Source organism: Arachis hypogaea, chromosome 13 (genome assembly GCF_003086295.3).
Source record: "Arachis hypogaea cultivar Tifrunner chromosome 13, arahy.Tifrunner.gnm2.J5K5, whole genome shotgun sequence".
Lineage (NCBI taxonomy): Eukaryota > Viridiplantae > Streptophyta > Magnoliopsida > Fabales > Fabaceae > Arachis > Arachis hypogaea.
This window is the reverse complement of record NC_092048.1, coordinates 92,078,284-92,104,689: the sequence shown is the minus strand read 5'-3', so window position 1 is coordinate 92,104,689 and position 26,406 is coordinate 92,078,284. Positions and strand designations below refer to the sequence as shown.

The window sequence follows — 26,406 nt, the reverse complement described above, 5'->3', positions numbered from 1 at the left end:
TTTTTTTTCTCATTATTAATTGTTTGTGACAGTGATATTATTGATTTGCAAAAAATAAAATAAATTGAGTTTGGTTAAGTTGCATAATGTTTATTTTATTATCTATGTAAATTCTTAATTGTAGGAATTTAGTTGAATCATGAGCAAGATGAAAATAATAGATACTTTTTTCAAAAAGACTAGCCAGAAGAGTGAAAATGTTTCTAATGTTGTTACATCAACACCAACCTCTTCAATACTTGAGGCATCAAACATGAACACTTTAGCTCCTCAACAAGATAGTTCAAAGTCAAAGCGTCCACGACTTAATCCTGAACAAATGGAAGTATGTCATTTGATAAGAGATCCAGGAATTCGACCAATGATTTGGAAGTTTCTTGGTTTGAATTATATCCTTCATGGTTAGAGTATTCTATTGAAGATGATGTTGTATATTGTTTACCATGCTACCTATTTGCTATGGAATCTTCAATCAATACAGGTTCAAATGCTTTCATTGAAAACGGCTTCAGGAATTGGAAGAAGGTAAATAGTGGAAAAGATTGTCCTCTTTTGAATCACATTGGCAAAGGCCCCAATTCGTTCTATCATAGGGCAACGAAATCATGTGATGATTTGATGAAGCAATCACAACATGTTGATACACTTATGAAACGAAAAACATCAGAGAAAATTGAGAATCATCGACGTAGACTTGGAGTATCTATTGATTGTATTAGATGGTTGACTTTTCAAGGTTGCGCTTATAGAGGCCATGATGAAAGCTTGAGTTCAGATAATCGAGGTAAATTTATTGAATTGTTAAAGTTTTTGGGTTCTTATAATAGTAGTGTTCAGAAGCTTGTTTTGGAAAATGCTCCTAGATTTGCTAAATATACTTCAAGTGATGTTCAGAAAGAAATTCTATATGTTCTTACTACAATGGTAAGAAACTCAATTAGAAAGGATATTAGAGATGCCAAATTTTGTATTATCATTGATGAAGCTCGTGATGAATTTAAAAAAGAGCAAATGGCTATTGTTTTGAGATTTGTTGATGTGGATGGTTTTGTTCGTGAACGCTTCTTTGATCTTGTACATGTTAGTGATACTAGTGCCTTGACTTTGAAAAAAGAGTTGCTGTCTGTGCTTTCTATTTATAATCTCCAAATTGAAAATATTCGAGGTTAGGGGTATGATGGTGCTAGCAATATGAGAGGGGAATGGAATGGTTTACAAGCTTTATTTCTCAATGATTGCCGACAAGCATATTATGTCCATTGTTTTGCTCATAGATTGCAGTTAGCACTAGTGGCTGCTTCAAGGGAAGTACTTCAAATTCATGAGTTTTTCACACAATTGATTGCTATTGTCAATATTGTTAGTGCATCTTGCAAACGACATAATCAACTACAAGAAGATCAAGAAATTGAAAATGCAAAATTGATTGCCAATGATGAGCTAAAAACAGGTCAAGGTGTAAATCAAATGGGCACTTTACAAAGAGCTGGAGATACAAGATGGAGTTCTCACTTTCATTCTGTTTGTAGCTTGATAAGAATGTTTGCAGCTACTCAAACCGTTCTTAATAACATTATTGATGATGGTACGACTTCTGCTCAAAGAGGTGAGGCTTATGGTGTCAACAAAGTGCTATCCTCGTTTGAATTTATTTTTTCGTTACATTTGATGAAGAAAATTATGGGGATTACTAATATTTTGTGCCAAGCATTACAACAAAAATCTCAAGATATTTTGAATGCAATGCATGTTGTTTCCACTACTTCTTCAAAAATTGAGGGATAATGGTTGGTGCAATTTACTTGAGATTGTTAAGAAGTTTTGTGAGAAACATGAAATTGACATCCGTGATATGAGTACACAATACACGGTTGGAAGAGGTCGATCTCGTCAACCAAAGATAACAATCGAGCATCATTATCGAGTTGATGTGTTTTTGGCAGCAATTGACTCTCAAATTCAAGAGTTAAATAGTAGATTCAATGAGGAAACCATGGGGCTTTTGACTTTAAGTACTGCTTTGGACCCTAAAGACAATTTTAAGTTGTTTAATATTCAGAATATATGCAAGTTAACTGAAAAGTTTTATCCTTCATATTTTTCTGATCATGAAATGATTCTCTTGAATGCTCAATTGCAACATTATGCATTTGATATACCGAATCATCTAAAAGATGTTGGGACACTTTCTGAGTTATGTCAAAGATTGAAGGAAACAGGAAAATCAAGAACTTATCATTTGGTTGATAGACTGATTCGTAATGTCTTGACTCTTCCAGTATCTACAGCAACAACAGAAAGAGTTTTCTCGGCAATGAAAATTGTTAAAATAAGACTTCGGAATAAAATGGCAGACGAATTTTTTGCAGATAATTTAGTCATTTACATTGAGAGAAATTGCAGCTACTTTCAGTACAGATTCAATAATAGATAACTTTGAATCAAGGAAAAAACGTCGAGCTCAATTGTCTATGTAAGTTGTAAATTTTAATTTATTTTAGTTCTAATAATATTGTTACTAATTTTTTTATTGCATAAGTTATGGTTGTGATTTAAATTATTTACATAAAGGTTGAAGCATAATATATTTTTTTAATAATTTTGCAGGAAACGTCTAAAAAAGAATTGAATAGTATTTGAAGATTCTAAAAACAAGTATGTAACAACTTATATTTACAATATTTGAAATTAGTTTTAAGATATTTGTGTTTAATTATTTTAATATACAATATGTTTAGATATCTTATAAAAAGTAAATTTTAAGTTTTAGTTGTTATTTTTAATTAAAATTATATATAGAGTTACTTTTAATTTTTTTTGTTAAAATAAAAAGCTAAAAAGAATATTGGCCCTCCTGATAAATATTGTCTAGCTTCGCCCCTGCTTGCCGGAATGGATTTACTTGCATTTGTGTGGAGACAGTTTCCCCTATTAAATTTTAAAAAACACACGGTAAGTATATACATAAGTATAAAATGTCCACTTTAAAATAATATATTTGCCCCTATTTTATTTTTTGTAATGTATGTATTCAAAAATATATGTTCTATCTAACTCTCTCTAAATAAAGGCTAATTTATTCCTTTATGGCATATCTTATTATTTTTGGATAAAATAAGTTCACTAATCATAGTTAAATTATTAATTTAACCTAAATTAGGTTAACCTAATCAACTCATTATAATATATCCTTTTTTACAAATTATAAAAATCACTAGAGGCTGTGACCCTTTATAAATTTTTTTTTAAAAGAATAAATCACACATCTATTAATTAATTTCAATCACAAAATAAAAAATCTAAAAAAAAAACAAATACAAAAATCAAAGAAACACAAAATTTAAAATTTTCAAAACACTTTCTTAATAATTTTCTCTAACTTTCCTTATGCTTTCAAAAATCTTCTTTATTCCTCTTTACAATTAAATTAGATCTATTGAAAACATTTCAAAATAATCAAATTTTTTACATATTTGGCTTTCAAATCAATGTAAATGATCGATAATAAATAAATATAATTAGTTAATAACAGTAATGAAGAAGATTTTTTAAAAAAAGTTAAGAAACCAAGATACATAACAGTTTTAGAATTTTAAAATTTTGGTGTTGCTTGAATTTTTTTTATTTATTCTTTTTTTATTTTGAGATTTTTTTTATTTTATGATTGAAATTAATTAATAAAAATATATTATGAAAAAAATAAAAGTATTTAAAATTTAAACTTTTTTAATAATTTTTATAATTTGTAAAAAAAAAGTTACATCATGATTAATTGATTAGATTAACAAAACTTAAGTTAGATTAAAGGTTAAATTTAACCATACTAAACCCTTTTATTTCATTTCATTTAATAAGTAAGACATGTCACAAGGATAACTTACCTTTTAATTTATAGAGAATTGGGTAGAATTCAACATGAAAAATTACTCGGATAAAAATTGAAACTATTAATATTTAATATTTTGTTTGAAATTTAATTTAGATAACATAGATTATATATTGTTTATCTTTTTATTATTTTATTTTATTTGATTCCGATTTTACATATAATAAATATTTGATTAAAAAAAATTCTTCCACAAATATTAAATTATTAAATCTACAATTAAATGACAAAAAATATTTGAATAATTGATTGATAGAAAAAGAGAAACTAGCTATAAGTATATCTAAATAATAATGGTTTTTTGTTTTGAATTTTTGTCGTTCTTGCAATTTTTTTTTTTGTGTTTCTTTCCTTAATCCTATACTTTTTATAGATTCTTTAACTATATATTATGCTATAATTTTTTTTGTATTATATAAAAAATAATAAATAAAATATGAGTTGATGGATACAAATGATATTTGAAAAGATATTAATATTAATAATAAACATATTATGTAACATTGCTAAAATTCATAAATGATAAAAAATATTTTTTAATTAATATGCATTTTGATGTGTTAATTAAAGTAATTAAATTTTGACTCAATAATTTTAGATCTCTTAATCTAAATACGTTGATGTTAATTTTTTAAGCCAAGTTATTTTTGTCCCTATTACTAAAATTTTCTAAGTCTCTTCCCTAATTACTTGATATTTTAATGAAGGAAATATCTAAAAATAATATAATACTAAATTGGCTTAAGATTTTTATTTTCTTCGTACAGAATTTAACCTACGTTATATTTATTAAGCCATCTCAAAATAATTATAGTTAACAAGTAACTTTAAATAATTATTTATTCACTCATGCATAGTTCAATGTGATTGAACCACACACTATCAATTCAATTATTATAGTCATTTTTTATGACTTTTTATGATGAACTTTCCAACATACGTATGTATTATGTGTAGTCCTCAAATTCATGCCTTTTAATTGATTAATTGACTTGCTAAACTTTTTTTATACTTTACATTATTAAACTTTCATTTCTTTACCACTTTTTCGTTCCTCCGTCATAAAATGTAATATTTTCCTATTTTATTTCAATTTATTGTTATAAGAATTCGTTCAATAACACTGTTAATCACTTGCACATATATTTATATATATTACCAATTACCAATTATAATTTATCAATTTTAGAGAAATATATACTTACCTTATTTTCTTACTATTCATTCGTAGTTTTAAATTAGTTGCAACAATTTTTCTTTAAGCAATTCAATCTTGAATGGACTCCATCGATTACCAAATTAGCCCAAAGTTAGCTAGGCTAAGGAGAAGATTAATCATGAAGCAGAAAATTAGAGAGAGAAATCAAAGAAGTTTCGAGACTGGGGTGAGTACTGGTTAGTTTGACAACTACAAAGTATTTTAATATATTGATTTTCAAATTTGCTATGTATTCTTGTGTTATTGAATATTGTTAAAAAAATAATTCAGCTATCGTCCACTATCCATTTCTCCCTCTCAAAAGACCAGCAACATCTCTAAGGAATTATTCTTCAAACTCAACCGAAGAAAATGTTATGGATTCTTCTACTACTTAGTCTCATGTCTTTATTGATAACGTACATGATGGGCCACATGAGAAAAATAACTCAACTCAAAAAAATATTGCATAGCAGCAATGATTTACGTCAGCCACTATTAAATAATTCGATTGGTATGTAAATATTTAATTAAAATACTGTTAATTTTCTATCTTCTTAATAATAAATATAATTTTTTTTGGAACAAAACACTGTGTTAATTTTTATGTCCACAGAATCAATTGGCCATTAACTAATGTTTATGTTATCAGTGAATTGTTCTTCACATTTCTCCATTCAGTCTAGAATCAAAACAACTGGGAAAGAGAACTCATATCATCAAACGAATTGCATGGGTGATCAACCTTTCTCGAGTTGTTATATAACGAAGTTTTCTCCAAATATCACAAGTAGTGGCAGATCGAATTCACCTTAATGGTAAGTACGTTATTATTATTAAATTAATCTATAATGAAATTATTATTTTATATACTTAATTATTATGATATTTAGCTCAAATTTTTTTATGAACAACTCAAATTAGACGTTTAAGATTATTTTTTTTAGTTTTAATGTTATACCGCAGTCTTTGTACCTAATTATTATTAACCTATTTTTTAATGGAACTATTAGTTTAGATACTTAATTATTATAATGTTTAGTTTAAATTTTTTTTATGAAGACGTCAAATTATTAGTTTAAGAATTTCTTTTTTAGTTTAAATGTTAGACCCCAATCTATAGTCCAACGTAACAGGTAGATTACCAATTCAGTTAACCATCAATGTGATTCAGAAATTCTAGAAGATAATCAAGATCATGAAGGTATTATTTTATTTATGTGTAATAAATATTAATATGCGCTATTTATTTAATATTAAATCCAATTCTGCATAAATGCCTTATAGATGGATTTGACGATATTGTATTAGAGAATAATAATATCATTGATCGTGATAATTCATATAACAATAAAGTTATTATTATATCACTTATTACAACAACAAAAATTTTATACATAAAATTTATCTGTATGGTTTTGTTTAATTTATATAAAAAATAATTTTCAGACGTAGAGCATAATGTATGTGGTACATCATTTACTCCTTCAGTTGAAGAAGGTAACTCATGTAATTTTTTTATTTAATTTATGAAATTATATTATTAATATTTTATTATTACACAATCTTAAAATTGATACATATGCAGATACTTGGGATGCTGGTGATCCAATTTATAATTGTGTTTATTGTAAAGCAGCAATGTGAGAAGGTGAGAGACTCTCAAAAAGTGAGAAACAAAATTGCATAGTTTGGATTATGTTGCATGGACGGAAAGGTTGAGCTCCCAAATCTTAAAGAAGTTCTTATCCGTCTCGAAGAGTTGCATTGTAATGATAATGAAAAAGGAAGATACTTTTGGAGACACATACGTAAGTTTAATTCAATGTTTGCTTTCACGTCGATAGCTGGAAAAATTAATCGTAGCGTCAATAATGGCTCAACTCCACCTACATTTTCAATCAGCGGTCAAAATTACCATTCAATCGGTAATTTACTTCCAGTTGAAAATAATAGGCCCAAATTTGCCCAGCTTTATATTTATGATACATAGAATTAAATCGAAAATCGAATATTTTCTGTGAGGTATATAATACTCTGTAATTTTTTTACGTTGATGAAATATTATTTCTCAATTCTTTTAAAAATAAGATTTAATTTATTTTCATTAACTTTATACCAGTTCCGTTGATTCATCAAACGCTATTGAAAGACAAATTGTCCACGACCTAAAGGAAATGTTGGATAACCATAATCAACTGGCGAGAAGATTTCGTTATGCTAGAGAAAGGTTCAAGAATGAGAATAGTCCGGATATTAAGATGAAGCTTATTCGTAATAGGGTTAAGGATGGAAGACTATATAATTTACCAACTGCTTCAGAGGTTGCTATTCTAATTGTTAGAGACATTGATGAATCTATTTTAGACAGAGATATAATCATCGAAACCACTTCCAAGAAGTTATAAAGGATTGACGTTCTTCACCCATTGTACTTGCCCCTTCAGTATCCCTTATTATTCTCGTATAGAGAAGATGGTTTTAGACCAGGAATTGAAACTTCTGTACGCCATGGAAGTACATCTTCACATAAGAAAAAGAATATAAGCATGAGAGATTTCTTCTCATATCAAATTCAGATGAGATTTGAAGATTCTCCCATTTTATTTTATTCTAGAAGATTATTTCAGCAGTTCTTGGTGGATGCTTACACTATGATAGAGTCTGAATGTCTTAGCTTCATACAAAACAACCAGCCTAAATTGAGGGTTGATAAGTACAGCTCTCTACGTGAGTCATTGGTTAGAGGTGAAGCAAATGATGTGGCTACTGGTCAACGTATAATCCTTTCAAGTAGTTTCACCGGTGGTCCAAGATATATGTTTAATAATTATAAAGATGCTTTTGCAATTTTCAAATATGCAGGATACCCAAGTTATTTTATCACAATAACATGCAATCCTGAATGGGATGAGATTAAACGTCTATTAAAGGACATAGGTCTTAAAGCTGAAGATTGACCCGACATAGTGTCTAGGATCTTTCACATAAAGTTGAATGAGCTTATTATGGACTTTAAGCACGGGAGATTCTTTGGCCAGATAACTGCATGTGATAATACATTATTCTTTATTTAACTAGATTTCATCTAATATCTTTAACGCATTGTCCAATTTTTTGTAGATGTATGTATTGTAGAATTTCAGAAATGCGGCTTACCACATGCTCATATTCTGTTGTTCGTGGATCCCAAACACACACCTAAATCTCCAAATGACATTGACAACATGATCTATGCTGAGATACCAGATAAGTTACATAGACCTAAGCTCTATGCAGCAGTAGAGAAGTTCATGGTTCATGGACCATGTGGTCGTCATAATAAGAGAACAGTCCTTGCATAATCAATGGTCGTTGCTCTAAATTCTACCCAAAACAATTTCGAAGAACGACTATCATTGATGAAGCTGGGTTCCCAAAGTATAAAAGGCTTGACAATTGGTGCACAATTTTAAAAAAGAACATAGTTCTTGACAATTCTTTCATTGTACCCTACAATCCATCACTGCTGTTAACGTATGGTTGTCACATTAATGTCGAGCATACATGTCAGACATCTGCAATAAAATATCTATTCAAGTATGTTCACAAAGGCAACGATAGGGTCACAGCTGCTTTTTATCAATCAACAGGTGATGGTGATTGCCAACAAGTTGTTGATGAGATACGTAATTATTATGACTGTAGGTACATATCTGCCTGTGAGGCTGCTTGGAGGGTATTTGGGTATGACATACAACAAAAAGAGCCTTCGGTAATTAGACTACTTTTTCATTTACCCAATGAATATCCAGTTGTCTTTAGAGATCATGAAAACATCATTGATGTCATAGAAAGGGTGGATGGCAAGCTCACCAAGTTGTTAGCATGGATGCTCACTAATCAATTGTTTACTTTTGGCCGGTCTCTTACATACAGCTAATTCTCTAAGAAATTTGTATGGAAAGAGGACATATCAATGTGGATGCCAAGGAAGCAAGGGTTTTCAATTGGTAGGTTGACCCATGTGCCGCGTGGCAATGGAGAAGACTATTACCTCAGACTTCTTCTGCACATTCAGAAAGGGTGCATGAGTTTCATCCATCTTCGAACGGTAGATGGTGTTGTGTATTCAACATTCAAGGAAGCGTGTTATGCTTTAGGTTTGTTGCAAGATGATAAAGAATTTATTGACGCTATGTTGGAAGCAAGCACGTGGGCTTCTGCAAGATACATTCGAGATCTATTTGTTGTTCTTTTACTATCAAACAACATCTCGAGTCCTATAAAGGTTTGGGAACATTGTTATCATGTATTATCTGAAGACATCCTTTATTCTCATAGAAAGGCTATGCATTGTGAAGGTTGTATATTTAATTATATTCTTTTATTATGTATATACATAGCACCATACTAACAATAGTTGTTGTATGTACTACAGAGTTACAACTTTCTGAAGAGCAAATTCTTAATCTAACTCTTTCCAAGATTGAGGAAAAATTACAAGCTAATGGTAGATCGGTTAAGGAGTATGATCAGATGCCTCTCTCAACTATCTATGCTCTAGATGGCATAGATGATCCTCTAATAATGGATGAGATGAACTTTGATTTATCCCTACTTAAGGAGGAGTTGGAGAATAATTTACCCACCATGAATTTGGAGCAGCATGAAACATTTGATAAGGTCCTTAGTGCTGTAAATGATGATGTTGGAGGCTTTTTTTTTGTATATGGATATAGTGGTACTGGAAAGACGTACCTCTACAGGACACTATCAGCTGCTAAACGGAGTAGAGGTGAAATTATTCTAAATGTGGCATCCAGTGGAACTGCATCCTTATTACTCCCCAATAGTCATACGACTCATTTAAGATTTAAGATACCACTTGATCTAAATGAAGACTCTGTGTGTTGTATCAAGCAACGTACTTCGTTAGCCAAGTTGGGATGAAGCATTGGACAAATGCTTGCGGGATATTCTGAGGTATGAGAAATGTTATAATCCAGATCTGCCTTTTGGTGGCAAGGTTATTTTGTTAGGCAGTGATTTTAGGCGGATTCTTCCAATCATACCGATGGACTCACGTCAAGATATTGTGCAGTCTTCGATAAATTCATCATATCTCTGGGAATTCTACACAGTTTTGAAGCTAAAACCAACATGCGGCTTACTGTTGGAGCTAACCACACTCAACTAAGACAGATTTCACAATTTGCTGAGTGGCTATTGACTATTGGTGATGGTTTGGCAGGTGATTCTACTGATGAAGAAAGCGAAGTTAACATACCTAAATTAGAGAGGAGAAGACCTACCTTAGCTCTAATTCATTGTGCGTAGAGAAAAGTAACATGGAATCTGAATTAGATACAATCACTTCAGATGTTTTCAATTCTATAAATTATTCAGGCTTGCCTCCTCACGTGTTGACTCTTAAAGAAGGTGTACCAGTAATGTTACTACGAAACATTGATCAATCAAATGGGCTATACAATGGCACAAGATTACAGGTACGCATGTTAGGTAATCATATTATTGAATGTATCACATTAACAGGAGATAAAGCAGGTCAAGTGGTTTTGATACCACGGATCAACATGATACCCAACAATGCTACTATTCCTTTTAGGTTTTAAAGGAGGCAATTTCCATTAGTTGTTTCATTTTCTATGACTATTAACAAGTCTCAGGGTCAAACTTTAACAACTGTGGGATTGTACTTGCCGAAACCTGTTTTTACCCACGGTCAACTTTATGTTGCTCTATCAAGGGTAAAATCAAAATCCGGTTTAAGGGTATTAATTGATAATAATTCATTCAAGACAAAAGATAATACCATCAATGTTGTTTATAAAGAAGTATTTAAGAACCTAGTGACCGTGTATAATTCCAAAATTTTGTTGTCAATATATAATAATCACAACTTTTCCGTCGTCTATCAAGTTATTATTTTATACATGATTATAAAATTAGCCATCCTAAATCTTTTTGATAATATGTTCATTATATTATTACAATTAAAATATATTTTGCTTATTATTTAACAGAGATACTTTTATCATAAGATGTCCATGATTTAATTATAACTTTATTTTTCATTAAAATTATCATACACGTACATCGCACGGGACACTTCACTAATAAAAATGAGTAAAGGATAATGGTAAAACTTGAAGATTTGTGGCATTAAGGTGTTATTAGGTGTCAAAAGAATAATAAAGTAATCAAAACATGTGTCATTATTATATATGTATATATGCATTAGATGTTTTATTTCAATCTCTTTTACTTTATTCCCTTAATGGTTTCCGTTTGTTGCATAGATAAATTTAATTTTTATCTTATTATAATAATAATAATAATAATAATAATAATAATAATAATAATAAAATTTAATTTTTATCTTATTATATTATTTTTTGATAAATAATTTAAATTTAATAGAATAAGTAATAATTAAATTAAACTTCAATAATTATAGAATTTTATTTAATTATTTTTGTTAAAAATAGTTATTTTAAAAATTATATCTCAATATAATATTTTAGCTCATAAATAGATAATTATTTAATTTTCAAAAACTCGGGGTGTTATATCCCACCTACTTTACAAAAATTTTTGCCTTCAAAAATTGATATAAAAAAGAAGAAGTTCAAACTAGCTTTACTTTTGAACACATTAGGAATAAAAGCAAAATATGTTAGCATATATAAGACGTAACATATAAGGAAGAAACTTTAAGGTCTCAACATATATATATATAGTTTTCAAATCCAGGATATTTTTATGGCTTAAAAATATAGGGAAAAAGTCTGGCGCAAAGCAGAAGATACAAGATAGACTCGATGCAAAAAGATTACAAGGCAGGCTGGTATTAGAACGACGGGTATATCATTTGTACACTGAACTCATACCAACTCTAGAGCTTCAGCTACCTAAATTTCAACATGACGTAACTTCACCATTCCCAACCATACCATATTAAACAGATTCTCCGCGAATTCTCAACCTTATCAAACACTCCGCAACCCACTAACAGGCACAAGTCTAACATCAACCAAACTCCTTCGCAAGAATCAAGCTCCTCAACATCCTGTGATGTCGCACACTTACAAACTCCACCTTCTGCGTCCGCACAACGTATCCTAAAGAACTAACATATCGCTTGCTATATCTAACGATTGCACATGTCACCAAAACAAGTCTCAAGTCACTCAAAAGGATAGAAGACCTCAGAGAAAGGACAAGCAACAAGGACAATGTTCACAAAGATTTCTACATTTCTCTTTGATGCATCAATAAGTCCAAAATTACATCAGAGAATACATGAGCCAAGAAAAGGAGTTTAAACAACACAAGACAGATATCCAAGGAATCGCATGTTACTCTAAAACAAGCTTGAGTTACTTAAAAAAGATATCAAACTTAGGAAGAGAAGAACAAAATTTATGGACAGGGTTCACAAAAATTCAAGAGAATGTTTAAGAACATTATTAGGCAGGGAATAATTCAGAATGTAAGGTTCGAAACAAGAACTTCAAAAGAACCAAATTCAATCGAAATGAGATATACATAAGATGCAAGACATGAAGAAAAAAAACCAAACCGCATCTTAAGAAAAGCAAATATCTCAGGGAATTCAAGTAAACGTATGCAGTTAAGATCAAATAAAAATAACATATGAATAAGGAACAAGATTGGGGAATAATTAGTTCACTTTTCTAGAAAGAAACCCCAAACAAAACTTCAAGATAAACCATGGAAGAACAAGATACGTGACCGAGCAACCCCGAGATGCAACTTCTAACGTTTCCAAAACCCATAATTCGCATCACCTATTAATTCTATTTCGTCTATGACAATCCATTAGTGTTTCTGTATGCACAAATCAAGTTGGCCAGATCTAATACCATGAGAGATGCAACAGTCGACTAACAGCATTAATCAACAGACAATCATGCATTTGAGACTCAAACTCTTGACATTAGGACAAGTCCTACTGCATGACAGACACTCAGAGCATGCAGTAAAGTATAGTTAGTCCATTCCCAAGGCACTAACGGGAATGAACTGCTCTAATACCATAATGTAACATCCTAACTTTTAGCATGTCATGATCGTACCAAAAGTGAGGCGTTACTGGCCTATTTTCCGTATTTACTATTTAATACTGAGCCTTTAGTTCGATTTCGCGTTTCAATTTTTAAGAAAAAGCCGAAAAGTTTTGTTTTCTATTAATTAAAATCATATATCAAATATCTCCAAGCAATACTAGTCACATAGTTAGTAAGAATAATAAATATCATACGAAAGAATTCAAATGAAACTCAGATACAACTCCTATCCCTCTGTATAATAAAATCTTAACTAACAAAAGCGAGGGAATTCCAGGAAAGCGACTCAACACATAAACTTAACTCAAATAAGACTAATAATCACTCGCAGCTTCAAATGAGTCTTCGAACCTGTGTCACTGAAAGGGTGAAAGATTTTGGGGTGAGAACAAATCACGCGTTCTCAATAGGGAATGGGAATGCCGTAAGAGTAATGAAATAAAATGCAAATAATTAACTTTACTCAATAAAACTATATTTTTATCAAACCTTTTGAAAATACTTTATACTATTACTTTATATAATTAAGTACCTTCTTTAAATTTTCGGACTTAAGACAAATCTCAATCACAACCTCAGTTCTCAGTCACCTCAATACACAAACTAATAGCACAGGAAACAGATCAACACACAAACAAACAGCAATAAGACAAACAGCACAATCAAAGAGAGACAAGATAAGCAAACACTATCAAATACAAATGTGCAAACAATGATGATGCATGTCTAGTCCTATCGCAGGTAATGAGCTCATTTGTCGGTTTCGACCCGCACCCGACGCAATCTGACTCGCAAGTCAGATAAGGTATTCGAGCGGCATAACCTCTGCAAGTTTCTACTTCTTGCAGACACTGATTCTCCAGCTGAAGTATGCCGAACATGACCTCTGCAAGTACTTGCAGGCGCTGATTCTCCAGTTGAAGCATGTGCCACTTCCTCCTAAAAGCCGTTCCATACACACGGGCATCCCCGCACAATCATTCACACATAAAGCTCACGGCCTCTAGTGAGCGTTACGTATCACCGTCCTCACTGAGTCGTCTCTATTGTGTCAAGTGAGCGTTACGTATCGCCGTCCTCACTAGACACTTGGCACTAAGGCCCAACAACACTCAATATCTTTTCAGTCACTGCTCTCTACTCTTCTATGGCAGAGGTTCCTTTACTTAATAAACCAGATTTAAGTCATTTTTATTTAAAACCAACACCTCTCTTTATAACCTTTCCAAACCTCTGAAACCACTTTACTTACAACAAGTTCTTCTTTCATACAAAAACAAGTTCTTTTTTAACCATGATTTTTCCAACCCAACTTCAAAACCATTTCAGATTTAAAAATCTTTAAAAGAATCATTTATTAAATAAATCTCACGGCAGGGTCTCGAGACTTTAGAGAGGACGACAATCAAACTCAAAACATAAAGTCTTTCTTAATAAATCAAACCCAAACGTAAATCTTTTCTTAATAAATCAAAAGCCAAATAATAAAATTTCTTAAGTCCAACATTTTTCTAAATATTTCAAATAAAGTCTTAAGTTTCATAATAAAATTTCGACAGCATCTCCCCTAAAACTTGGACTTTGCCACTCTTTTCGGGTCCCAATTGAACAATTCTCAACCTCTTTTCAAATATTTCCAAAATCAGAAATTATTTTCAAATCTCAGTTCAATACCAACAAATCAAACCGACTTTCTAATTCAATAATCAGAATTCTTAGCATTCCTAAACAATCAAGAAATCAAATACATATTCATCACATTCAGTCACAAGTGCAATTCAAACTTATCATTCAGTCATTCCAAACAATCATAAATTATTTGTAAATATTCACTAGACTCCATGGCATTCATAAATTAAAACAGTTAATTTCAACATGAAATTTTCTATCTTCGTACAAAATCAGAATGAACAAAAATTTAAAGAAGTTTTCTGACCGAGCTGCTGAAGAAGAAAACGTCAGAAGTCGTCTGTGCCTCCTAGAACTCCAATTGGCCGAACTCAAGAGAAAGAGAGGCTACGTCACTGTCAACTTCTACCGGACAAAAGTAACGCCAATATGTAAAAGAGGAGAATACGAACACTTTTACTGGATTAAATTTTTAATTAGAGTTACGAATCTCAAGAAATCAAAGCTAAAAGATAAGAGATTCTACGGTTTTTCTCACCCACAGTCTCGGTTTCTCTTTGTTTCTTTTCCAAGTGCAGTTCGGTGATGAAGGAAGAAAAATAAAGATGAGTAAAGGATAATGGTGAAACTTGAAGATTTGTGGCATTAAGATGTTATTAGGTCTCAAAAGAATAATAAAATAATCAAAACATGTGTCATTATTATATATGTATGTCTGCATTAGATGTTTTATTTCAATCTCTTTTACTTTATTCCCTTAATCGTTTCCGTTTGTACCGAATAATAATTAATTTTTATCTTATTATATTATTTTTTTGATAAATAATTTAAATTTAATAGAATAAGTAATATTTAAATTAAATTTCAATAATTATAGAATTTTATTTAATTATTTTTGTTAAAAATAATTATTTTAAAAATTATATGTCAATATAATATTTTAGCTCATAAATAGATAATTATTTAATTTTCAAAAATTCAGAATGTTATAGAAGTAGGGTTTAGTAACTTTATAATAATTAAATTTAAATTTGATAAGTGAATGTCAATTTGAGACTGTTGTAATGTGATATTTGTAACATCTCAATTTTTTTAAAATTAAATAATTAATTATTTATAAATTATTATATTTATTAAGATTTTATTTTTTAAAAAATTATTTTTAACAAAAATAATTAAATAAAAGTTTATAATTATTAAAATTTAAATTATTTAAAATTATTATATACATAATTTTATTAAATGTGATATTTTGTATAATTAAAATTAGAATTTTGGTATATATAAATAGTAAAACTTATCTTTGAATGTAATAAAAGTAATAGTATGAATATTATATAATAAGGATATATACGTAATTTTTAAATATTATAATAATAAAAGATATAATTCCTTTTATATTAAATGTAACACCCTACCATACAGAGTCTTATGTTTAAGTCATAATTCAGAGATGGCAAGGTATTACGACCTCTAAAACAAAAATCTAGTACGTATAGTAGTGTGAATAAGGATTATAACTAGGAGCCTTTGTAGAAAAAGGGGTAAGCAAAAATCGTAACTCGAAAGCGCAACACTCCGATCGATAACGCAACGAGCAAAGGATAAGTTAACGCGAGATTATATATATACAAAAGAGTGTCAAAAACGGGAATATCAAAACTCAAATCCGGATGCGAAGATAACCGGTCCGAGCATAGCAATATATATATACATATAATAAAATAAGGAAACTCCAAAGGAAACCCAAAAGGACACAAATACAGAACCCTATTCTCCAAAAATCTCCTATAAGAGGAGTCATCACAGTTTGTATTATTTAGTGGAGATAAAAGTATCTAAACAAGATATATAAACCAAGACGGAGTCCCGAGAACAAAGGATCTTCGCTAATCCAGAAGTCTCCAGCATGCCTCAGCGAGAAACCTCACGTCCTGCATCTGAAAACCACAAAATCTGCATGGGTGAGAACCAGAGGTCCCCAGCATGGTAACAGCTTCCACATATATAATACATAATAATAGAGGAAAGCCAAAGGTAATCCTAGAACTTCCTCCAGATAATATCAAAGCTTATAAACAAACTAAACCGTAAATGGCAACTGACTAAAGATCCTTCAGTCTAACTAATACTTCCCTTTCCAATTCCTTCAGACCTCCCAACCACCAGCAAGAGTATAATATAGCAAACACAGTTACATCAGACAAGAGATTTACAAATAGGAACAAATAAAGCATTTAGACAATTAGCAATTAATATGCAGTCAAATAGGCAATCTCAAACAATTCATAAAGTATGCATATGATGAATGCCTGTCCCTAGTAGTTGATGATATCATCTGTCGGTTATAGAGCCAATCCGACAAGTCCTGGTAGCTAACCATTGGACTATCCCTCTGTCGCGCATCCCCAACTCGAGTTATACTCATCATAAACTTGATCATAATCATGATCCATATTCATCACCCTCACTGGTGAATATTTACGGGGTCGAGCTCATCCGGGCCTTTCACGGTGCCCGGCCACACTTACGACATAGGGTCAAAAGAACTTCGAGTCTCAACCTGGAGCACGTGGTGGCTAGCCACTGCTTCCTCCCAGGAAAACCCTCATCTCCGACGGTGGAAGTGCAAACATTCACAATTCATTCAACAGCATATATGCATTTATACTTAGCCATAATCATGGCTCCGCCGTAACACGACAATAATCTAGCCATCCGGCTCACGGTTAAATCCATAACCAGCCAATTCATTAACAATTACGGCCCTTCGGCCCATGGCACAACAAGCACTTTCACCGCCATCCTCCGTATCTCACATAATCATCTTTGATCCTCATTGATCATTCATTTTTCCCTTGCTCCACTCGCAAGTTACCACATTTACTAGTCCCTTGCCTCATTGCTAGGCATATCATAATGATTTAAGACATAAGTGGTGAGATCGGAGGCTTAGAAGTATGAAATTTGGCTTTTAAAACTCAAAAATCAACTTTGGGATGAAAACAGGGCCACGCGTACGCGCACTCCACGTGCACACGTGGATGGCCACAAAATCTCATTGATGCGCAAGCGTCATACGCGCGGACGCGCGGGTTAAAAAATAGCCAAACGACGCGCGAGCGTCAACCACGCGTACGCGTGGGTGCTCTTGCGCCCCAGCACAAAACTGGCATAACTCTCGGGAAAATAGCTAGGCATTTGGTGCAGCGCATCGACGCACCCGCGCACACCACGCACACGCGTGGATGGTGCTTTCTTGGAGAACGACGCGTACGCGCCAAGTGCGCCTACGCGCGGAGGGTCATTCTACTAAAAAAATTTCTAAGTTAAAAGCTGCAGAATTTACAAATTCAACCCCCAATCTTCCGACGGACATAACTTTCTCATTTTAAATCGTTTTTCACCCGTTCTTCGAACGACATGGACATCCCGGGTCCAGTTTCATTTCTAAACAAATTTGGAATAAATCAGAGATCTGTAGTCCAAGTTATGTCCCGTCAAATTATGCCCAAAAACCATGTTTTCATACAAAACCATAAAGTGCCATTTTCAAAACAAGTCACTTTCAACTCTTTTCAAAATCAATCAAAACATGCCAATTTCATCCCTTTTCTTTGAAATCAATCAAAATGTACCAAAATCAACATCAAGCCATCCTCAACTCACACATTGACATTTTACCAAATTTTCCAAAATCACCATCCAACCCTTTTAGCACTTCTCATTCAAATGGCTAAAGGACAAACACAATATCATGTCATACATCCTCCCTCATCCCAATTTCCAATAATACCATTTCCAATTAACCATCATTATACATAATCAACATCATACTCACCATCAACAGCGTACCACCCACCAATTCAACCTTAATCATTCATCAAGCATATATCACAACATGCATTTTCTCATATATCACACAATCAAGGCATCAATATTCATAATCACATATATGATCACATCATATACCTCAACCATTTAACAACATCAACCATTCAATGCATATCTTAGGGCCTCTAGCCTAAGTATTTCCTACCACATTACATATTAGATACGAGAAACCGAGACCATACCTTAGCCGATTTCCCAAGCTCAACCGGAGCACTTTCAAACCCCTTGTCCACAAGCTCTCAAGGTCTCAACACCTCCAAGAATAGATTTTATCACACAAAACCCTCTCCCAAGCTTTCCAAAATCACCAATCAAGCTCCAATATTCACATATACACAACCTAAGCCACAATCATCATACCCATACACAACATCTCAATACCCAACATCATAGAACAACAAATTACACTAGGGTTAAGAATTTTACCACACCCAAGGTCCAAGGAGACAAGATTAACCTTCTCCTTCAAGAGAGTTGGGTCCTATAACATCAAAGAGCCCAAAATCTCAACATTTCATCCATGAAACTCGAAAACAAGGGCTGGAATTTCGATGAGAAAAACGTGGCTTACCTTAAGATTGATTGTATGGGGTTTGTAGGGCTCTCCGCGGTAAACGTGTGGCCGTAAACGGTGCGGCGATCTGAGCTCTAGATCGAAAGTTATGGTGGTTTGAAGATCAACCAAAGGAGAGAACTTGAGAGAGTGTTCTTCCCTTCCTCTCCACCATTTCAGCGTGTGTTTGTGTGTTGTGAGGAGAGAGAGTGCTGAAAACTAGGGTTTTGGTTTAGTTTAGTTGGGCCAAGGGCCCACTTTGGGTCCGGTTGGCCCAGTTTGGTCCGTTCGGTCCAATCTTGGTCCGATTTCTATAAAATTGGTAACGAAATTCTCGTCTCACTCTCCTCTATCACATTTAGCCATAAAAATAACATCTTTGGCTTTCTAGAATAAATTCTCATTTATGGGTTAATTAGCCGTTAATTAACCGGGTCTTACATCCTACCCACCTAATTGGGAATTTTGCCCACAAAATTCGAATTCAATTACCTGAGAATAAGTGCGGATAATCCGTTCGCATCTCCGACTCAAGTTCCCAAGTGTGTTCCTCAACACCGCCTCGACTCCAAGCCACTTTGACTAATGAAACCTCTTTTCCACGCAATCGTTTGATACTAGTATCGTCAATTCTAACTGGAGCTACTGGAAGCGTCAAATCTTCTCTTAACTGAACCGACTCAGGTTCTAATACATGGCTAGCATCAGGAGTGTACTTCCGAAGCTGTGACACGTGAAACACATCGTGCAGGTTCGAAAGATGAGGTGGTAGAGCCATCCGATACGCTACTGGTCCAATCCTCTCCAGGATCTGAAATGGACCAATGTATCGAGGATTCAACTTCTTCGCTTTAATCGCCCTACCTACTCCTGTGGTTGGAGTAACCTTCAGGAAAACATAATCTCCTGCTTCAAATTCCAAGGGCTTCTGCCTCTGATCGGCGTAACTCTTCTGGCGACTCTGCGTCGTAAGCATCCTATCTCGAATTTTCTTGACTTGTTCAGTGGTCTCAGCTATCATTTTCGGCCCCAACAAGCCTTTCTCTCCAGCTTCACACCAACATAGCGGAGATTGACATTTCCTCCCATACAAGGCCTCATACGGAGCCATTCCGATGCTCGCATGGTAACTATTATTGTATGAAAACTCCACTAACGGCATATACCGATCCCAACTCACCAGTTGGTCCAAAACACAAGCTCTCAACATATCCTCTAGTGTTTGGATCGTCCTCTCGGATTGACCATCTGTTTGAGGATGGTACGCTGTACTCAAGCTTAATCGGGTTCCAAAAGCTTTCTGAAATGTACCCCAAAACCTCGAAGTGAAACGAAGATCTCTATCAGAGATTATAGTAGCCGGTACGCCATGAAGTCTCACAATCTCCTTTATGTACAACCGTGCTAGTTCCTCAAGGGTGTAAGTCATCCGAATGGGTAAAAAGTGAGTTGATTTCGTCAGTCGGTCCACGATCGCCCAGATAGCATCAAAACCAGTCCTAGTCCTTGGCAATCCTGACACAAAGTCTATTGTAATACTTTCCCACTTCCATTGCGGAACCTCTAAAGGTTGCAACATCCTGGAAGGTTTTTGATGTTCAATCTTCACCTTTTCACAAGTTAAGCACTTTGAAACATATTCCGCCACATCATTCTTTATACCTGGCCACCAAAACATCGCCTTTAAATCATGGTACATCTTAGTACTTCCCGGGTGAATGGAGAATCCGCTTTTGTGTGCCTCCTTTAAGATATCTTGCCTCAAAGTGCCAACATCCGGCACAATGACCCTACCCTTGAATCTCCATAACCCATCTTTTTCTTCCGACACTCTCCACTATTTTCCTTGCTCGATAGCCGGTAACACCTTCCATAACGCTTCATCATTTTCATGAGCCTTTAGGAGCTCGGACTTAAAATCACTCGAGATTTCTAATCGGCTCAAACACAAGGTTCCAGATACTTCTCGAGCACCAATTTTTAGACTCTCGAATCCCTTGAGCAACTTCTCCTCTTGAAGCATCATCCAAGCCACATATAACGACTTTCGACTTAACGCATCCGCCACTACATTTGCCTTTCCCGGATGGTAATTCAACTCAAAGTCGTAGTCCTTCAATAATTCCATCTACCTTCTTTGCCTCATATTAAGCTCTTTCTGATCAAAGAGATATTTCAAGCTCTTATGATCGGAGAAGACTTGGAACTTAACCCCATAGAGATAATGCCTCCACACCTTCAAGGCAAACACGACCGCAGCGAGTTCCAAATCATGCGTAGGGTAACTAACTTCATGAGGTCTCAACTGTCGTGTGGCATACGCCACCACTTTATGATGCTGCATCAGCACACATCCTAGACCCTTTAGTGAGGCATCACAGTACACCTCAAATGGTTCGTTCGGCTCAGGTAACACCAACACAGGTGCAGTGGTCAACTTTTTTTTCAATGCTTGAAAGCTTTCCTCACACTCAGGAGTCCAAACGAACGGAGTGTCTTTGCGGGTTAATTTTGTCAACGGCAAGGCTAATTGCGAAAAGCCTTTGATGAACCTTCGATAATAGCCAGCTAAGCCCAGAAAACTCCTTATCTCAGTTACTGTGGTTGGTTGCCTCCAATCCATCACAGCTTCCACCTTAGTTGGATCTACGGCTATTCCCTTCTTACTCACCACATGACCCAAAAACTTTACCTCATCCTTCCAAAACTCACACTTAGACAGTTTCGCATAGAGTTTCTTCTCCTTTAGAATTTGCAACACGGTCCTCAAGTGTTCTGCATGCTCTTCTTTAGTCTTGGAGTAAATTAGTATCTCGTCAATGAAGACAACAACGAATTTATCCAGAAACGGACGGAACACTCTATTCATGTAAACCATGAATACCGCAGGAGTGTTCGTCAACCCAAAGGACATTACAGTGTACTCGTAATGACCATAACGAGTCCTGAAAGCGGTCTTAGAGATATCCTCACCCCTCACCCTTATCTGGTGATAACCGGATCGCAAATCGATCTTGGAGAAAACCCCAGCTCCTTGTAACCGATCCATGAGATCATCAATCCTCGGCAATGGGTACTTATTCTTTATGGTGACCTTATTCAGCTGCCTGTAATCCACACAGAGTCGCATACTTCCATCTTTCTTCTTTACCAGTAACACTGGAGCACCCACGGGAAAACATTTGGTCAGATAAAGTTCTTACCCAAAAATTCCTCTAACTGAGACTTTAGCTCGGCCATCTCTAACAGTGACATTCTATAAAGAGCACTTGAGATTGGTCCCACCCCAGGCACCAATTCAATAGCAAACTCGACCTCTCGATTAGGTGGAAATTCCTCAATATCATCGGAAAACACTTCCGGAAACTTACACACTATTGGAATCTGATCCAACCTTTGGTCATCACCCAAAACACCCGCGGTTAACAACAGGATACCCTGACATTCGATTCCGGAACAGTTCACCATTATCGAATTCAAGTAATAATTATTCACCACAACCAGCCCTTCTGTATCTTCCAGCATAAAGTACACCGACTTTGTAGAACACTCAAGCAGGACATGGTTCTCAGATAACCAGTCCAATCCCAAGATAAGATCAAGACCGATCATCGGTAAGCAGATTAAATTATGGACAAAATCACGCTGCTTGAACCTAAACAAAACTTTCGGGCATCCTAGCCTAGTTACCATGGCTTCATGGGTAGCATTATATACTTTTAGGTCATAACCTAAGGTTACGATCTTCAATCCTAACTCATGGGCTTTCTCAAATGCAATGAATGAATGCGATGCTCCTGAATCAAATAAAGCATTTAAAGTTTGACCAGCCATTTCACAGTTACCTCGAATGAGTGTCTCGGATCCCTCTGCACCCCTAGCTGAGGTGGTGAACACCCAACCGGTCTGTTGTGCTTTCCCAACACCTTGCTTCTACTGCTCCGGACAACTTGCGGCTCTATGCCCCGCCTTTCCACAATTGTAGCACAAACCCCATCTGGCCTTACATGGTACTCCCGGATGGTGACTCCCACACCTAGTACAAGCTTGATCATTCTGAGGCTGCTTTCCAAACCTTTTCCCTTAGGAGTAGTTGTTGTTGGGCCTCTTAAAGGAACCTTCCCTCTTGAAAGGCGGACCTCTAGGTGCAAAACTCTTCCCTCGGTTCTGTTGAAATGATCCTTTGTGACTTCCTTTCTCAGTGGCTGCCCTCTTCACACACTCTTCAGCAACCCTACACTTGTTCACCAACTCAGAAAAAGTCCTAATCTCCATTGGCCCCACCGAACCGAAAATATCACTCCGGAGTCCTCCTTCGTACTTAACACACTTCCATTCCTCATATTCCACCGGAGTCCCTTGACACATACGAGAGAATCTGAACAGCTCCTCAAACTTGTCAGTATACTCAGATACGGACATAGTACCCTGCTTCAGCTGCAACAATTCAAGCTCCTTGGCCGTCCTGGCAGAAGTCGGAAAGTACTTCTTATAGAACTCCTCTTGGAAGACATCCCAGGTGATATAAGCATCACCCTGCTGCAGGAGGCGTCGGATTCCTTGCCACCAATGCGACGCTTCCCTAGTGAGAAAATAGGTAGCGAACTCCACACGCTGCCCTTCAGGTACCACCTGCGCTTGCAGTGCTCGCTCCATGGCCTGAAACCATGTATCGGCCTCAGTCGGGCTAGTGGTTCCCTTGAACTTAGGTGGATTAACCTTCAAAAAGTTTGCCAGTGTCATCAGACCCTGAACTCCACCTCCGTCATTACCATGGTTGTTCATCTGTTGACCAAGAGCCTCAGCAGTGGCTTGCATAGCAGCAGCCATGTTCTCCAATGCAGTCATAAAGTTCACCGGGTCATTAGGGTTAATCTCCGGCGCACGAGCATTCGTATGACCGCTCCTACGACCTCTACCGCGTCCACATGGCGCCATCTGGTTCCTATACACACCAAACAATCGATATTAAGATGATCAGTCTCAATATCGGAAGTCTAGTGCTTCAAAGTCCCAAATGCATGCTCATGAACGTTTATGCCAATTATATCAAGTAGATATACTAACAGCACATAACACACATACAGAGAATGCACAGAAACATAGTCAGTCCGTCCCTCAGGCTCTACAGGAACGAACTGCTCTGATACCATAATGTAACACCCTACCATACAGAGTCTTATGCTTAAGTCATAATCCAGAGATGGCAAGGTATTACGACATCTAAAACAAAAATCTAGTATGTATAGTAGTGTGAATAAGGATTATAACTAGGAGCCTTTGTAGAAAAAGGGGTAAGCAAAAATCGCAACTCGAAAGCGCAACACTCCGATCGATAACGCAACAAGCAAAGGATAAGTTAACGCGAGATTATATATATACAAAAGAGTGTCAAAAACGGAAATATCAAAACTCAAATCCGGATGCGAAGATAACTGGTCCGAGCATAGCAATATATATATATATATATATATATATATATATATATATATATATATATATACATATAATAAAATAAGAAAACCCCAAAGGAAACCCAAAGGGACACAAATACAGAACCCTATTCTCCAAAAATCTCCTATAAGAGGAGTCATCACAGTTTGTATTATTTAGTGGAGATAAAAGTATCTAAACAAAATATATAAACCAAGACGGAGTCCCGAGAACAAAGGATCTTCGCTAATCCAGAAGTCTCTAGCATGCCTCAGCGAGAAACCTCACGTCCTGCATCTGAAAACCACAAAATCCGCATGGGTGAGAACCAGAGGTCCCCAGCATGGTAACAGCTTCCACATATATAATACATAATAATAGAGGAAAGCCGAAGGCAATCCTAGAGCAAATATAGCAAACACAGTTAGATCAGACAAGAGATTTACAAATAGAAACAAATAATGCATTTAGACAATTAGCAAGTAATATGCAGTCAAATAGGCAATCTCAAACAATTCATATAGTATGCATATGATGAATGCCTATCCTTAGTGGCTGATGATATCATCTGTCGGTCATAGAGCCAACCCGACAAGTCCTGGTAGCTAACCATTGGACTGTCCCTCTGTCGCGCATCCCCAACTCGAGTTATACTCATCATAAACTTGATCATAATCATGATCCATATCCATCACCCTCACTGGTGAATATTTACGGGGGCGAGCTCATCCGGGCCTTTCACAGTGTCCGGCCATACTTACGACATAGGGTCAAAAGAGCTTCGAGTCTCAACCTGGAGCACGTGGTGGCTAGCCACTGCTTCCTCCCAGGGAAACCCTCATCTCCGATGGTGGAAGTGCAAACATTCACAATTCATTCAACAGCATATATGCATTTATACTTAGCCATAATCATGGCTCCGCCGTAACACGGCAATAATCTAGCCATCCGGCTCACGGTTAAATCCATAACCAGCCAATTCATTAACAATTACGGCCCTTCGGCCCATGGCACAACAAGCACTTCCATCGCCATCCTCCGCATCTCACATAATCATCTTTGATCCTCATTGATCATTCATTTTTCCCTTGCTTCACTCGTAAGTTACCACATTTACTAGCCCCTTGCCTCATTGCTAGGCATATCATAATGATTTAAGACATAAGTGGTGAGATCGGAGGCTTAGAAGTATGAAATTTGGCTTTTAAAACTCAAAAATCAACTTTGGGATGAAAACAGAGCCACGTGTACGCGCACTCCACGCACACGCGTGGATGGCCACAAAATCTCATCGACGCGCAAGCGTCATACGCGCGGACGCGCGGGTTGAAAAATAGCCAAACGACGCGCGAGCGTCAACCACGCATACGTGTGGGTGCTCTTGCGCCCCAGGCACAAAACTGGTACAACTCTGGCACAACTCTCGGAAAAATAGCTAGGCATTTGGTGCAGCGCATCGACGCGCCCGTGCACACCACGCGCACGCGTGGATGGTGCTTTCTTGAAGAACGACGCGTACGCGCCAAGTACACCTACGCGCGGAGGGTCATTCTGCTAAAAAATTTTCTAAGTTAAAAGCTGCAGAATTTACAGATTCAACCCCCAATCTTCCGACGGACATAACTTTCTCATTTTAAATCGTTTTTCACCCGTTCTTCGAACGGCATGGACATCCCGGGTCCAGTTTCATTTCTAAATAGATTTGGCACAAATCAGAGAT

General features: G+C 35.3%; 2 protein-coding genes across 2 annotated transcripts; both read left to right on the top strand.

The window, feature by feature from the left end:
• Window positions 1-327: 327 nt before the first annotated feature.
• Window positions 328-1,170, top strand: LOC112735132 (uncharacterized). The gene has a single exon (XM_025784704.1). The coding sequence runs from the start codon at window positions 328-330 to the stop codon at window positions 1,168-1,170; it is 843 nt and encodes a 280-aa protein (XP_025640489.1).
• Window positions 1,171-7,633: 6,463 nt separating this feature from the next.
• On the top strand, window positions 7,634-10,646 carry LOC140177649 (uncharacterized). Its single transcript, XM_072210793.1, has 10 exons — window positions 7,634-7,862; window positions 7,950-8,024; window positions 8,208-8,380; window positions 8,638-8,838; window positions 9,145-9,427; window positions 9,505-9,971; window positions 10,073-10,092; window positions 10,208-10,317; window positions 10,473-10,573; window positions 10,620-10,646. Exons 1-10 carry the CDS (start codon window positions 7,634-7,636, stop codon window positions 10,644-10,646), a joined length of 1,686 nt encoding a protein of 561 aa, XP_072066894.1.
• Window positions 10,647-26,406: the final 15,760 nt, after the last annotated feature.

What these genes read in the sequence shown, in the direction of transcription:
- LOC140177649 (XM_072210793.1), top strand. Translation starts at nt 7,634, where the DNA reads ATGAGAGATTTCTTCTCATATCAAATTCAGATGAGATTTGAAGATTCT. An exon ending in AAAGGCTATGCATTGTGAAG is followed by an intron (nt 9,428 to 9,504) that starts GTTGTATATTTA and finishes TATGTACTACAG; the next exon opens with AGTTACAACTTTCTGAAGAG. An exon ending in TTGATCTAAATGAAGACTCT is followed by an intron (nt 9,972 to 10,072) that starts GTGTGTTGTATC and finishes GTTATAATCCAG; the next exon opens with ATCTGCCTTTTGGTGGCAAG.
- LOC112735132 (XM_025784704.1), top strand. Translation starts at nt 328, where the DNA reads ATGTCATTTGATAAGAGATCCAGGAATTCGACCAATGATTTGGAAGTT.